The sequence below is a fragment of the Dermacentor andersoni genome, chromosome 11, assembly GCF_023375885.2.
Source record: "Dermacentor andersoni chromosome 11, qqDerAnde1_hic_scaffold, whole genome shotgun sequence".
In the NCBI taxonomy this organism is placed as follows: Eukaryota; Metazoa; Arthropoda; class Arachnida; order Ixodida; family Ixodidae; genus Dermacentor; species Dermacentor andersoni.
The window spans coordinates 108,855,282-108,868,488 of NC_092824.1; the positions used below are offsets into that span (position 1 = coordinate 108,855,282).

Here is a 13,207-nt window from a genome sequence, read left to right on the forward strand (position 1 = left end):
AAGAAAAAAGGACAGCTAAGAAACCTTCAATTTTAAGTTTTTCACTAAGGTATTTAGAATGATATACTAGTTGGCTCACAGTTATATTGAGAGAAATTATTCAGCTTGCAAGACATATACAAAGAAACAGACGTAACCTGAGCAAAGCCAGTCAGAATGCAACACGGGCACAAAGGATGAAAAAAAACAGCAAGGCCAACTTTTTCTGTACTCTGTTTCAGTAGTTTCTTACAGCACAGCCAAGGCTATGCAACTTGCTAGTGCAGATTCTTGTGCAGCCAGATGTAGCACCATAGTTCGGAACCCATTGCATGACTAAATGAACAACAGCACATAGCATATATTGGCTTCTGTAACTGGTCCAAAGCATGGCAAATGAATATCAACTTTCTAAAAACTGTCTCCATGTCCTTTACATGACGCTCATGCCCTTCCTTCTTTGCCTGTGCCTTTAACAATATTACTTTAAATAGGGTCATCGAATTCAAATATTTAGGTATCCTACTAACACGATTTGTCACGGTCGAAACACATTGATGTCACCTGTAACAAGGCCCTTAAAAGACTAGGTTACTTGAATTGTGCGCTGCGTCTTGCTCATCAAGAAACTAAACTTCTTACATATAAAACCCTCATTCGCCCCATCCTCGAATAAAACTGCATTTTATGGAATCCTTAGAAACACTGCGACATCAAAAACCTAGAATCAGTGCAAAAAATGGCAGTGCATTTTGTTTGTAAGGAGATATGACAAAGAATTTTCACCGCCTAACTCTCTTCCCCCACTCGGTCTCACTCCTCTTGCAGAATGTTGCAAACTTGAATGCCTAAAATTCCTTCACATGTTAATCAATTCCCCTCATCTCTCCTCTCTAAATAACTATTTGACTTTTTACAAACCCTCACGTACGAGGAGTCACCATGCTCTAAATATCTCAACATTTTGTGCCCGCACTGATTTCTTTAAATACAGTTTTTTTCCATCAACAATTGAAGTCTGGAATTCATTACCAGGCAATATCCGTTCACTACCACTGAAACAATTCACACAAGCTCGCTTATAAATTTTTGTACGTTTGTTGTTCATCGCACTCCTGCAACAGCCTCATTGAGGCTGCAGTATGTATAAATAAAATAATAAATAAATAAATAAACAAATAAAATAAACAAGTGGTCTTGTCAGCAGCTGTTTACTTGGAAGCTTCTCTGCAGGTGACAGCTGCAGTTTATTGCACGATCTTGCTTCATTTTGTTAAATAAAATATTTAACGAGGCTCTATGATACTGAAAATAGAGTTCTTCATTTGTTCCAGTGAAAACAGGGCAAACAACAACAAAATTAATGCAATGCTGCTGTATAAATATTAATTTGCATTTAAGGATTACAGATGATTAATTGCTACAACAGTGCTCAAATTCATGTGTGCAGTTGGCACAGCCATAACACCGCGGAGGGCTCCCTCCTGGGTAGTACTTCGTCTTCCACAAGAATGCCTTCCACAGACTTGCTTGCATGGTATTGTTTCGAGCTGTGTTTTTACACGAAGGGAACAAATAAGTTGGCATTGAACATGCTTGGAACAGTGCGAAATGAGAGTGGTAAATGTGCAGGAATACTAATTAAGAAATCGGCTGCACTTGTGAATGTCAGCGAGCACACCAAGCACAAGTGGATGCTACGAGAGGTATCAAGAGATGGCACCACCATCCTGTGCGACACGCTGGCCCAGTGCTCCTCCTGAACCCTCCGCTTCTGCCGCCTCTGCAGCCCTCCTCCTCCTTTGTATCTCGACATATCTTGGAGACACATACCTGCTCAGTGTCAGAGCAAATATGGAACGAATTTTCTACCGTCGCTATCACAACAGCTTATCTCGCAGCACAATTTCAGTCTTTGTAGATGATGCTGCTGTTTGCGCTGCAGCACTTGCTGCTAATAGATGATAGGGCACAGAAGGGCACCTTTAAAATGTGTTGGCCCTCTTGATTGGTCGAAGAAACCTGTAGCTTCTACAGTGCTGCACAGAAACAAAGCATATGCGTTTTTTTTTTGTTTTCCTTTTTTTCCTGAGCCCCTGAATTCTGTTTCGTTCTTTATGCGGTAAAACCTTTAATCTGCTGCGTTCTAGTGCATTTGCAAAAAAAAAAAAGTGCGCAATAAGCTGCTGAAATGCAAAACTGCACGTACCTTTATGAAGCTGAGGAACGAGCAGCTTGGGAACATTTCTACCAGTGTTTTACCTCTTTGGCTGTGCCCTGTCCTTATGCTGATGGCAGCTAATCAACTCATGGCTGACTGATTGACTGATTGATTTATTGTTTAAAAGCTGCACTGGGGCTATATGAAAGGCACTGCAGTGGAAGGTTTCAGATGAATTTTGCCCATGACAGATTCTTTAATGCACACATGTATCTATGTACACAAGTGTTGTTGCATTGGCCCATTGAAATGGAACCACCGTGGCCGGCAATTGAACCCATGACTTCGTGTTCAGCAGTAAAATTCTGCTGAACAAGAGGCTTAGAGCCACTACAGCAGTCCGCTGATTAATCAAACCTCAAGTCAGAGGCAAGCAGAGTGAGGAAAAAGGTGCTCGACAAACCTGGGATCCTCCAAGTTTTCAACATGGTTGAGCTTCTCCATCAGCTTCTCGTTTTCCTGCATCAGGCTCACCTTCTCGTCTTGAAGCATCGTAACCTGGACAAAACATGATGGGCATCAGTAAGACCGTGTGTGGGGTTATCATATGGCCCCATGTGAGCCCTGGCAAATGCATCTCAACACACACCAGTGCAAGTTAGCTGTATGACAAACGTTCTGCACATAAGTTATATCACGTTGTCCTCCTGACCTTGCCTGCAGTATTCGAAAAACAGCAAGGAAATCAACAAACAAAAGAGCTCCAAGAGGCAAACCTGGTAATGGGGCACACAAGAACTGTTCTTGCTGATTTCAGAGGGTTACCTTTTGCAGCCTGTGCAGCCAACTATGCAGTGAGTTATAGATATGTGAGGGCTCAAGTAGCAAAACAAGTCAAGCTTACACTAGGGTCAGCTAACACTACATTAAAAAACAGCGTTTTCACATGCAGATTTAGCTGAGACTACCTATATATTCTACTCATTTAAGTAACCCTTGGATGATGCTGAGTAAAAACAAGTTTGTTATTATCACCATTGCATTTCTAGAAAACACATCACCAAAATGATGGCATAATTATCAAGAAGGATACTTTTTAAAAGGCAACACAGACCTCCCCCAATGAAACTACACTTCACTACACTCATACTCGAAGCAATACATCTTGGCTGCAAATAGCCAATCGATGAAGCTTTATGCCCTATGAAGCTATGAGAGGGGTGTGATTGGGCTATGAGGGACAATATACATCTAGATTAATTTCACGACCCAGGTTTCTTTATAGTGCACTTAAATATAAGTACACAAACACTTTTGTATTCAGCTTTTATTGGAATATGGCTACAGTAGCAGAGAGTCAAATGCCCTCCAATCTTAAAAAATAGCTCAACAGCAAAGTGCCCCAGCCAGTAAGCCAGTGCAGCGAGCACTTGCAACAGCAGCTGCGCGCAACTTGCTCCCCACCTACCTGCAAGTCCAACTCGTGGCACCGTTGCGTGATCTGCTCTTTAGCCTGCGCAGTTGTGTGCAGTTCATCCAGGGCCTTCTTCAACTGCTCATTGAGCTCGAAGTTGTCACCAGTGTAGCTGCTGGGGCTTTCCTTCGTTATAAGCTGGCAGGAGGAAGGCAGGACCGTACTGTCATGGCAGTGAAGCCAAACGGGACTCTACATAACATCCAGCCTTTAAGCAGCAAGATGCACACCTTTCAAGGTTCAGGGAGAGCAGAAGCACTCATTTTGTGTCTTGCAGATCAGTTCAAAGCCTGCCCTTAGCCTCTTGTCGAAGTGCAACATTCCACTATGTGTTGATTGGTTCAAGTGCCCTGACCTCTCTTTAAACTACTACATAAAGCAAAACGAGGTGTGTATTCCAATTGAGGCCAGCAATGGAGACCGTTGACAGCTTCAAGCCCCAGTAATGGAAAGCATTTTGAAGACGTCTCTGCGACGTGCCACCAACTCGCGTGAACAAAAAAATAAAAAAAAAAAAAGCACGTAGTCTCACTGCATTTTCACGCTTTGAGGGTCAAAGACATACATATACGGCGCCACAAACAAGTCCCAAATGATCGATGCTGTATATTTATGATGTGGTCTGTACATTTGAAAAACGTGCGAGTTTTTCAATACTCTGTTACCCAGCAAGTGCTGCCACCCCATGTAGATACAAAGAATATTCTTTGCTCCACAGCCTCTTGGTTTTCATTTCATGGCTTCTTTATGCCAGTCCGTCAGCGACCGCTCAAGCATCTGCTTGCGTGCGCGACAGTTAGTGTTGGTTTAGTCTTGAGGGCTGTTTCCGTTTGTTACACTTACAAAAACCGATGTCTGTCTGGTTTCTAATTTCTCAAAGGGTCAGTGCTAGATGCTCCCTCGTTTATTGCCGACAGGCGGGCGCTGGCATATACAAACAATGCCACCGTATACGAACAATGCTGCTATGTCTGCATTTCTTTTCTTAAGACTCACGAAAACCAACAGCCACTAGTTGGCGATGGGATGAAGGATTACCGCAAGTTTCTGACTCGTATGGTTTTTCTGACAGGTGCACAATCATTGAGTTTTCTTGCATGCACTCATATAAACGGTTGATTACGCTATGGACATGCGTGCCAGTAGCTCTTCTGCAAGTGAGTCGAGCGACGATTCCTTCAATGCGGACTACTGCCCCATTGTCAAGGCAGAATATATCTATTCCAGTGTATCTACTTTTTTAATCTTATCATACATATGAGGAGCAGTCAAGATGTTCCCAGAATTACTTTGCCCACGCCACATTAGCGATAAGATAGTGTGCGCACGTTTGTGTAGGGAGCTGGGTATGTTTGCATGCAGGCAGAGCAGGTCTAGACATGTAGACATGTTATCCACGTCACTGTGCCATGTGACGTGGATGTGCATGGTGGGCAGTTGGTGCAATGTCACAGTTTGAACAGTGTTCGAGCATCAAGTTCATGTGCAAATTGGGAAAATCAGCTTTAGAGATGCTATCGGCCCTGTAGAAAGTGTAGAGGTAATGCACTAAAGAAACCTACACTTTACTACTGGTCTGCGCGGTTTAAGAAAGGGCAGGAGACGTTAGAGGATGACGAGCACAGTGAGAGACTATCGACATCCCGAAACGACAAAATAATTGCTGAATTGGAACAACTAAATCGCTGCAATCAAATAATGACAATTGTTGAGTTAAAGCAAGAAGTGGCTATCTCACATGGATCATGCCATTTTACACAATGATAGGAAGGTGAGGCGCATCAGTGCAAAATTTGTTCTGAGGCAGCTGAGCACGGACCAGATGGAATGTTGCATGACAATCGTTGGCGAGCTATTTGAGATGAGTATATAGGACCTGACGTTGCTCTAACAGACTGTCCCTGGTGATTAGCCTTGGGTGTTCGCCTACATCCCGGTGACGAAACAGCAGTCATCGGAGTGGCATACACCAGCATCTCTCAGATAAAAAAAATCATGCATCGTCAGATCCAAAGTCAAAATGGTGTTAATTGCATTCTTTGACATCGATGGTTTGGTGCACCATGAGTTCGTACTACCCGGACAGTCTGTTACCGGCCATTTCTATGTGCAAGTTTTGCAGAGGGTGTGCGATGTGGATCGAAGGACACAATGGGACAAGTGGCAAGGCCAGTGGTGTCTGCATCACGATAGCGCACCAAGCCACACATAGCCAAGAATAACATTCTGGTCGTCCCTCAACCACCGTACTCTCCGGATCTCGCTACAAGTGGGTTTTGGCTGTTCCCTACTCTGAAAATTCACCTCAAGGGGACACGCTTTGCAACTATGGAGGACATCAAAGCAAATGCAATGGCTAAGCTCCGACAGATTTCAAAAGAAGCCTTCTACTGCTGCTTCCAACAATGGCATGAGCGATGGAGCAAGTGTGTGAGCGTGCAAGGGTACTACTTTGAAGGTGATTAGGTAAGCATTGCCATAGGTCGTAACATTAGCATGCTGAACCACCAGTCCGGGAAATTTTTGACTGCCCCTTATGATTATGCAAGCCCATCTGTATTGATAAAAAGTGCATGCTTACTGACAGAAAAAAACAAAACAAAAAAACTTGAGATGTTCACAAACCTCCTGAATAGCTTTCATCACAACATGCTGGACAGCCTCCTCGAGACCCATAATGACTTGAATATATTCTGGAACGAAACACAGAATTTATCACTACACCTACACATCATTTTCTTGTACCTTTATAGGAACAAAAGGAAACAAGCAAGTTCCACAAGGCCTCCTTTCGGTTGCACAAGTGGCAGAATTTCATACCTATGTACTAGTATACTGAAAAGCAAAAAGAATGCCAAAGGCTATCAGAATGTGTTTCACAAATGCGTATAAGTTCACTGCAATATGTTAGGCAATTGCCATATGTTCAATAACAACATACAGTCAATTGCACTGATAACAAACAAGACCACGCCATTTCTTAATATTAGCCATATTTTGGGTAACAAATGCTCCATGAACAATCATTGTTCACAGACCACGGGATATGAGAAAACAGTGAATGTTTTTGACTAGCCAGCAAAAAAGCGCTACATTATATTGCTCTCATATGCTGGCATTGGTGTAGGCGGAATATGTGTATATCAGGCAGCTTGCGCAGAGTGCAGAAATATTCAGCTTTAATTTCAAAACGTTTGATGCTAACTGTACGTTGTCTACAGAGCTCGTTCTCATGACAACAGCTGCACTACCTTGACACAGCCCTGCTCAGGGGATCAAATTCAGAGACTTCTTTGAATTAACCAAAAGCTTTGTTTCAATTAAGCAGTCTTAAAAGGTATAACCATTCTTGAGAGGTGACCAAAATACTTATTTTGTTTAAACCAACTAGAATTGTGATGTCTCTGGGCTCAAAGTGTCATGAGTTGACTACAGCTGTGTGCTCAATGCCCACGTCTCATTCAATTTCAGAGGACTGAAATTGAACGTGAAATTTCTCACATTCTCTTCATTCACATCTTCATTTGTTCCTTCACCTTCAGACCTTGAAGTGACCCGATCCTACGGGGTGATTCTCGAGCAGCCTCTCACGAGCAAGCAAATGCAACACACAGAACAAAGTAACACCTAATACTATTAAATCAAACTAAAAGCACAACATACCAGTATACAGTTAAACATGGTAAATACACCAAGAAAGACATAAACTTACACAACGATGACACGTGCTCAAAAGCTATCCCTGGACTCAGGAGGGTGCACACCATACATAGGCTTGCTTCCTACAGCAGTCTCCCTGCTGAGCTTATCCACTGTTCACGTATAAAGACTCGACCATCATGCTTTCGTTGCAATATTCGTAATATAAAGCGATTGGTCCTTTGACAAACATGCAGCCGCTAGATTATGCATGCTCGTAGGCGTGTCACAATGTGGTGATGTCAGTGATTCCAACAAACTTTTAGGTTATTTTAGAGATTAACTCACCCTGTTTCCTGGAGCAGTTTACGGCACACCCGAGGATCAGTTGTAGGAGGCGTCCCATTTCGTCTCGGCTTCCCCGCTCCGCGATGGCACCGACGTCAGGAAAGCGAAACTCTGTGATTTGCTGGAACAGTACCTGAAGGAAAAATGGTTTTCTCCGAGAACTGCTTCCAAAGGTCTTCTTTTTCTTTTTCTTTTACAGTACCGAGCACCATAATTTCCACATAAAGTGAGCCAACATACCTCATTGTAATAGTCGATAATCGATTTGAGAATCTTCTTCAGGTTGCTGAACTGAAAAGTTTGAAAAAAGGAAGTGGACATCCATCTTAAACTTCCACATGGAATTACTATGTTTGAAGATTGAGCGCAAAGACTCACTTTGAGTCGCCAGTTGCTTCCCACGTCGGTTTTGACCTTCGTCAGCCAGGATGAGTCGAAGAAGTCTGGGTCACTGTAAGACATGGAGTGAAGCATAGCTTTGACACTCCACTCAAGCGTTTCAGCCATTAAGAATTGTATCCATCTACCATCACTAGAAATTAGAAGAAAAATTTCCAACTTAACATGTTTTCACAAACTTTACCATAACCCAACTAAATATACAACATGATTAATACAACCAGTGCACATTATATTTTGCTGCATTGATCACAACCGCAAGGTTCAGCACCTGTTTGCACAAAGATCTTAAGCACTTTTCTTTTCTTAACCTGGCCATTAAAGAGTGGAATTCCCTTCCAGGATCTGTAGCCTCTATTAATGACCACGATGCATTCATGGACAAATTTATATTGGCAATAACAATTAAAACCACATCTGACGAAGTCTAGAGAAAATACGGGGAAGGCGGAAGATGAAGTATGCGTGCCATCCGAAAATTTGCATGAATTCATGCGTAGTAATTTGCGTTTGTTTCCATGTACTTACGACGTGGCATTTATTTCTGTGCATTTGTATGCATAATTTTGATTGGAGTGCTTCATATATTGCTATTATGTCATTACTGAATTGATATGCTACACTTTTCTGTATTTATTGTTCCGACCTTATGTAAAGCCCCCAGGGGCATTTAGGATAAATAAAATGAAAAAAGTTGCCACTTTGCATAGTGTGTGCAAATGAAAGAATGCCGAGACAAGAGCCCATACTCATAAATCATTTCTTATGTGATCCAAACAAGACAATGTATTCACATGAAGATGAAGAAAGAGAAAATTCATGCAGAAACTCCTCGGGTAGTTGTCTAAGCTTGCATAAGTATTGTGCCACTTGATCATCTCCACGCAGCCCATTGTCATTATCGATGTTACAGAACTTGATCCTACCACCATAAACCCTTATCAACCTACAGCTATAATTAAGATAGAGTTCACTATGGCATTCGAACCCATGACCATTCGTGTTAATTAAGGTGAAGTTAATTAGCTACAGTTAATTAGGATATAGTTAAGGCACACAAACTCACTACCTTTGGTTGGAGTCTAACCCACAACCATTGGTGTTAATTAAGGTGAATGAAGGTTAATTTAGCGAAGCTGTTACAAAACCACCACTACATTTGCTGAGGAGAGTATGTAATGCTTTACTGATGGTTCGAATGCTTGTTTTGAGCTTGTTCTTTATTGAAACGTATGCTGTTCTGTGTGTTGTATGGGCAATTTCAATGAATGTATGAACTGTTCACTTCACTTTGCTGAGTGCTTGTAGCCTCTGCCTTGCGTGGGTATGAGCCATTCATTGTTTTGCGTGACCAACAAATTTCTCATTGGGTAGGCATTGAAATGCTTACACATTTAAAAAAGAACCAAATACAAAAAAGGTACAGATTTTAATCAGAATCAGAGTAACCATCCCGTTGGCTATTCTGCACTGGGTGAAAGGATAGGAGAGATGAGGAGAAAAGAAGAGAAAATATAAAGAGAGTTCATCAACACTAACACGAAGAAGGTGCCCAACAACAATTACAGTCTTTCATATATTCCCTACACTTCTGAAAAACAAAACAGTGCTCATATCGGCTGGGACAGAGGTCCAAGTATTCGGTTTTCTGTAAGGGGACAGTTGTCAAATTTGGTGCTTGTCGTGTGTCCGCATGTTTTCTTTCGTGCTTGGGCTGTTTCTTACACTCACTATGTCAAATTTGTCGAGAAAGACTGAGACTTGCATCAAGAGTGGGCAAACCAGAGAAACCTCAGCCTGGAGCCAACATGTCAAAGATGGGACTTATCGTCACCAGAACAATGCCAAGTAAGCTTTTGTTCAGCCACTGCTCACCACATCTCTTATGCAAAGGTTTGCCCATTGGTCAGCATTCAGCTACCTGCTACTCATGACAGTAATTGGTACGATAACGGAACTGGTGAAACAATGGCCTATCTGGAAAGGCAATTAGAGTGATGAACAGAGAGCCATGATATTGTGGTTTTCCATGAAAAGCTACCTAGGTTTCTAAGCTATCAGTTAGTGTTCTTCCGATATTGACAAACAAGACGCACACTGCTGCCGCCAGGGGGAGGCAGAGAAGGGCAATGTTTTGTTCATTGCCAGCACCATATAGCTCCACTATCCGTTGTGTTCATTTCATGTGCTAATTGTTGCCTATGGTTCCAAGTTTGTACACAGTTTTCTTTTCTCTATTTTTTCTTTAACCCTTTATCGTATATTAAACCTGCAGTAGCGTGCCAAAGCCTATCGCTTGGCTAACCCCTCCAATTACCATTAAATGTTCTCTCATTGGCACTGGCTTAAACGTACATATTTTCGGACATACTGGCTGATGCATTACAGCTTCCTTGTGATACGGATCTGGAATATGAAAATTGAGTGTACGATGGGTAGACCACGCAGTGTGAACAACATGGTGGTGTAGTTGTGAAGAGGCCATTGTCCAACGCTACCAGTCTGGCATAATGCAGTGACAACTTTCTGAGCATTTATAGCTCAGAAGACCAAAAATGCAAAATACTGAATATTTTTGTCCGCTACTATATGCAAAAGAAGTTCTGCGAATAAAGCCAAGGTGGCTGCCGTAGAAGAGCAGTTGCTTTCTGCTTTGGCAGAAGAAGAGAGAGAAAAGACTACCGCAACAGTCACCTGCTTGGTTTTTTGATAGGTGAGTGTGGCTTTTAGCAGGCAAGGTGCTGCTGGCTATTACATCTTTGCCAGTTTTTCAGACTATGTCACAAGAGCAATAACCGGTTGTACAAAGCGAATCAAAAGACCAAAGTTAGATGAGTAAGCTAAAGTTCTATGCTCTCACACTAATTTCAGCAAAAATATGCCATGAAGCATTCTTTTCTTCTTCTTCGTACTTAGTGGTACTACTTAGTGTAAACATTCTTGTACTCAGTAGTCTGTTTGCTATTTTGTAGTGTTCACAACTGCAGTGCACATTGTATGCAGCCTTTTGCATAATGTTACTAAAATTTCTCGTTCTCTGCTGTTATACTAGAGGAATTGGTATACCAAGTTCCATATAATTTATCACAGGTTTGTTGTTTTGCTTCCACTGAAAAGTTTGCTCACATGTTGACAACAACATACGCAACTCTAGACACCTGGACGTCGGTACTCACTCTTGTCGTTTACAATTATTTTGCCGGAAAAGGGGAGCAATTCGATTATTTCGGACAATTAGGGTCATTGCATGAGCTTGTATGGTAACTGCGGTAGGCAACGAAACTGATGGCGTTCGAGCACCGTTTCAGTTTCGTTACGGGCGAGAGCGGTTTCGTTTTCAAGTTTTCTACACAAATGCTCTCGTTTCGGTGAATATGAAATAAATTCAAATTATGCTGTTCCTTCTTCTTGTTTTTGATCACTTCAGCTTTATGGCTATATTGTTATTAATACTGTTGTCATTACTCATTAAGTCAGGTTTACTGTTTGTATTTAATGAACAAAAGCCAAGCTTTGTTTACGAACTTGAGAGGAACACAAACGCGAAATGCTCTAACTCGGTAGCACTTCGCTTTGTCACTCACTACGACATGACACATGATCATTACAACACCGCGCTACTGAGGAAGCACGCGAAGTTAACGTAAAGGGCAATCCGGAGCGAATGCCGCTTCCTTAATTCGGTGCAGCAGAAGAGCGTCATCGTAGCTTGAACCTCCGCAGTGGCCGCAGACGTGAACGCCACACACACTAGAACCAAATTCTGCACGACAGGACAGATAACTTAAGAGATTACTGCGACGGTATACATGCTAAAAAATTACGTTCATCAACTTACATTTTGTGCAATACTTGGGCGAGCGCAACTCCATCGGACAGCTGATCGACGGTCTTGTGCGGGGCAGAAACGTTGAACGTCTGAAGCTGCACAGAATTTCACGACAAACGCATCAAAAGTGAGGCGTGCGTTCAGCGTTGTGACAAGATCATACAGTGGACGTCAGCTTAGAAGTTAGACACGCCAACTACGTTGGCCCATATTAAACAAGGATGTGTGCCACGGGCCCCCATTCAACCTTAAAACGGGATCTGTTAACGGAAGGAAACGATTACAAACGTGCAAACCGCGATAACGAGAGCGTGTGCTACGTACCCAACTTATCAGACTGTCGGTGATTGAGTTCATGGCTGAGTTAAAATAATAATAACACGTTAAAAGCCGACGTTCACATCGACGCCTTTGCCATTTTTTTCACACTCTCTTCTCTTCCTTGACGTTTGACACTGTTTTATTCGCGTTTCTCGAAACCGCACTTGACGTAAATGAACTGTTTACTTACGTAACAGCAAAGATTTAGCTCTACAAGAAATCAAAAGTTATATTTACACATTGCAAAATTTATCCAGAATTTTATGCATGTGTGATGCTAGTGACACGATTATGACACCGTTGTGCGGGTATAAATTTCAACTACGGCTACAGCTAATTCAACACTAAGCGCGTGTGAGTCTGCTAGCAATAGCTTTCGTCCGTGTTTATTTGTCGCGCACTTGGCGGTAGTCGGTAGTGATGATAGGGTGGCTAGAAGGGGAGGTGTGAATACCGGCGGCGCTTTCCTTCGGGCGCGCGTGACCCCCCTGCGCACCGATGCCACCAGGGGGAACGTGGCGCTGCTGCTCGCGGCGTGGTATTACGGCGTGGTACTCCCGTGCTGGCCTGCGCCCTCCGCTGTCAGTTGGTCTCGTCGCCTGTTTTGGAGTGTTCCTCCCGCCATTCCGTCATTCGAGGGCGAGATGCTGTGGACCACCAAAGTTATGTTGAGCACCGCAGCGACGCACGGCTATTTTATTACATTGCAGGTTATGTGGCGAGAAGGCGTGTTTTGCCCACATATTGTGAAGACTACGAAGCACCATAAAGGCAATATCCCCAGAGAGCTTCCACCAGAGGCATCCAAAGAGTGGGACCTTGAGGGCCTTTTATATCCCTCAGAATCGTTCTATAAGCTGGACAATGCCCTTGAAAACAAACTAACTCGTTTATTCAGTGTAACACTCGCCGTGGTTGCTCAGTGGCTATGGTGTTGGGCTGCTGAGCACGAGGTCGTCGGATCGAATCCCGGCCACGGCGGCCGCATTTCGATGGAGGCGAAATGTGAAAATACCCGTGTACTTAGCTGCACGTTAAAGAACCCCAGGTGGTCAAA

General features: G+C 42.9%; 1 protein-coding gene across 2 annotated transcripts in view; it reads right to left on the bottom strand.

Annotated features, from left to right (window-relative positions):
• LOC126539438 (protein Hook homolog 3-like) overlaps positions 1–12,289 on the bottom strand; it is a 43,303-nt gene extending 31,014 nt beyond the window's left edge. Inside the window, exons 1-8 of one of the 2 annotated variants that reach the window (XM_050186270.3) lie at positions 12,154–12,289; positions 11,839–11,924; positions 7,980–8,052; positions 7,842–7,892; positions 7,602–7,734; positions 6,240–6,307; positions 3,609–3,752; positions 2,604–2,698 (exon numbers count right to left, since the gene is read on the bottom strand). In XM_050186270.3, the coding sequence (XP_050042227.1) occupies positions 2,604–2,698; positions 3,609–3,752; positions 6,240–6,307; positions 7,602–7,734; positions 7,842–7,892; positions 7,980–8,052; positions 11,839–11,924; positions 12,154–12,186 (683 nt within the window). In that variant the 5' untranslated portion in view covers positions 12,187–12,289. The remainder of the gene's footprint in view (positions 1–2,603; positions 2,699–3,608; positions 3,753–6,239; positions 6,308–7,601; positions 7,735–7,841; positions 7,893–7,979; positions 8,053–11,838; positions 11,925–12,153) is intronic. The other variant, XM_050186272.3, reaches the window with a different exon arrangement.
• Between the last annotated feature and the right edge of the window lie 918 nt (positions 12,290–13,207).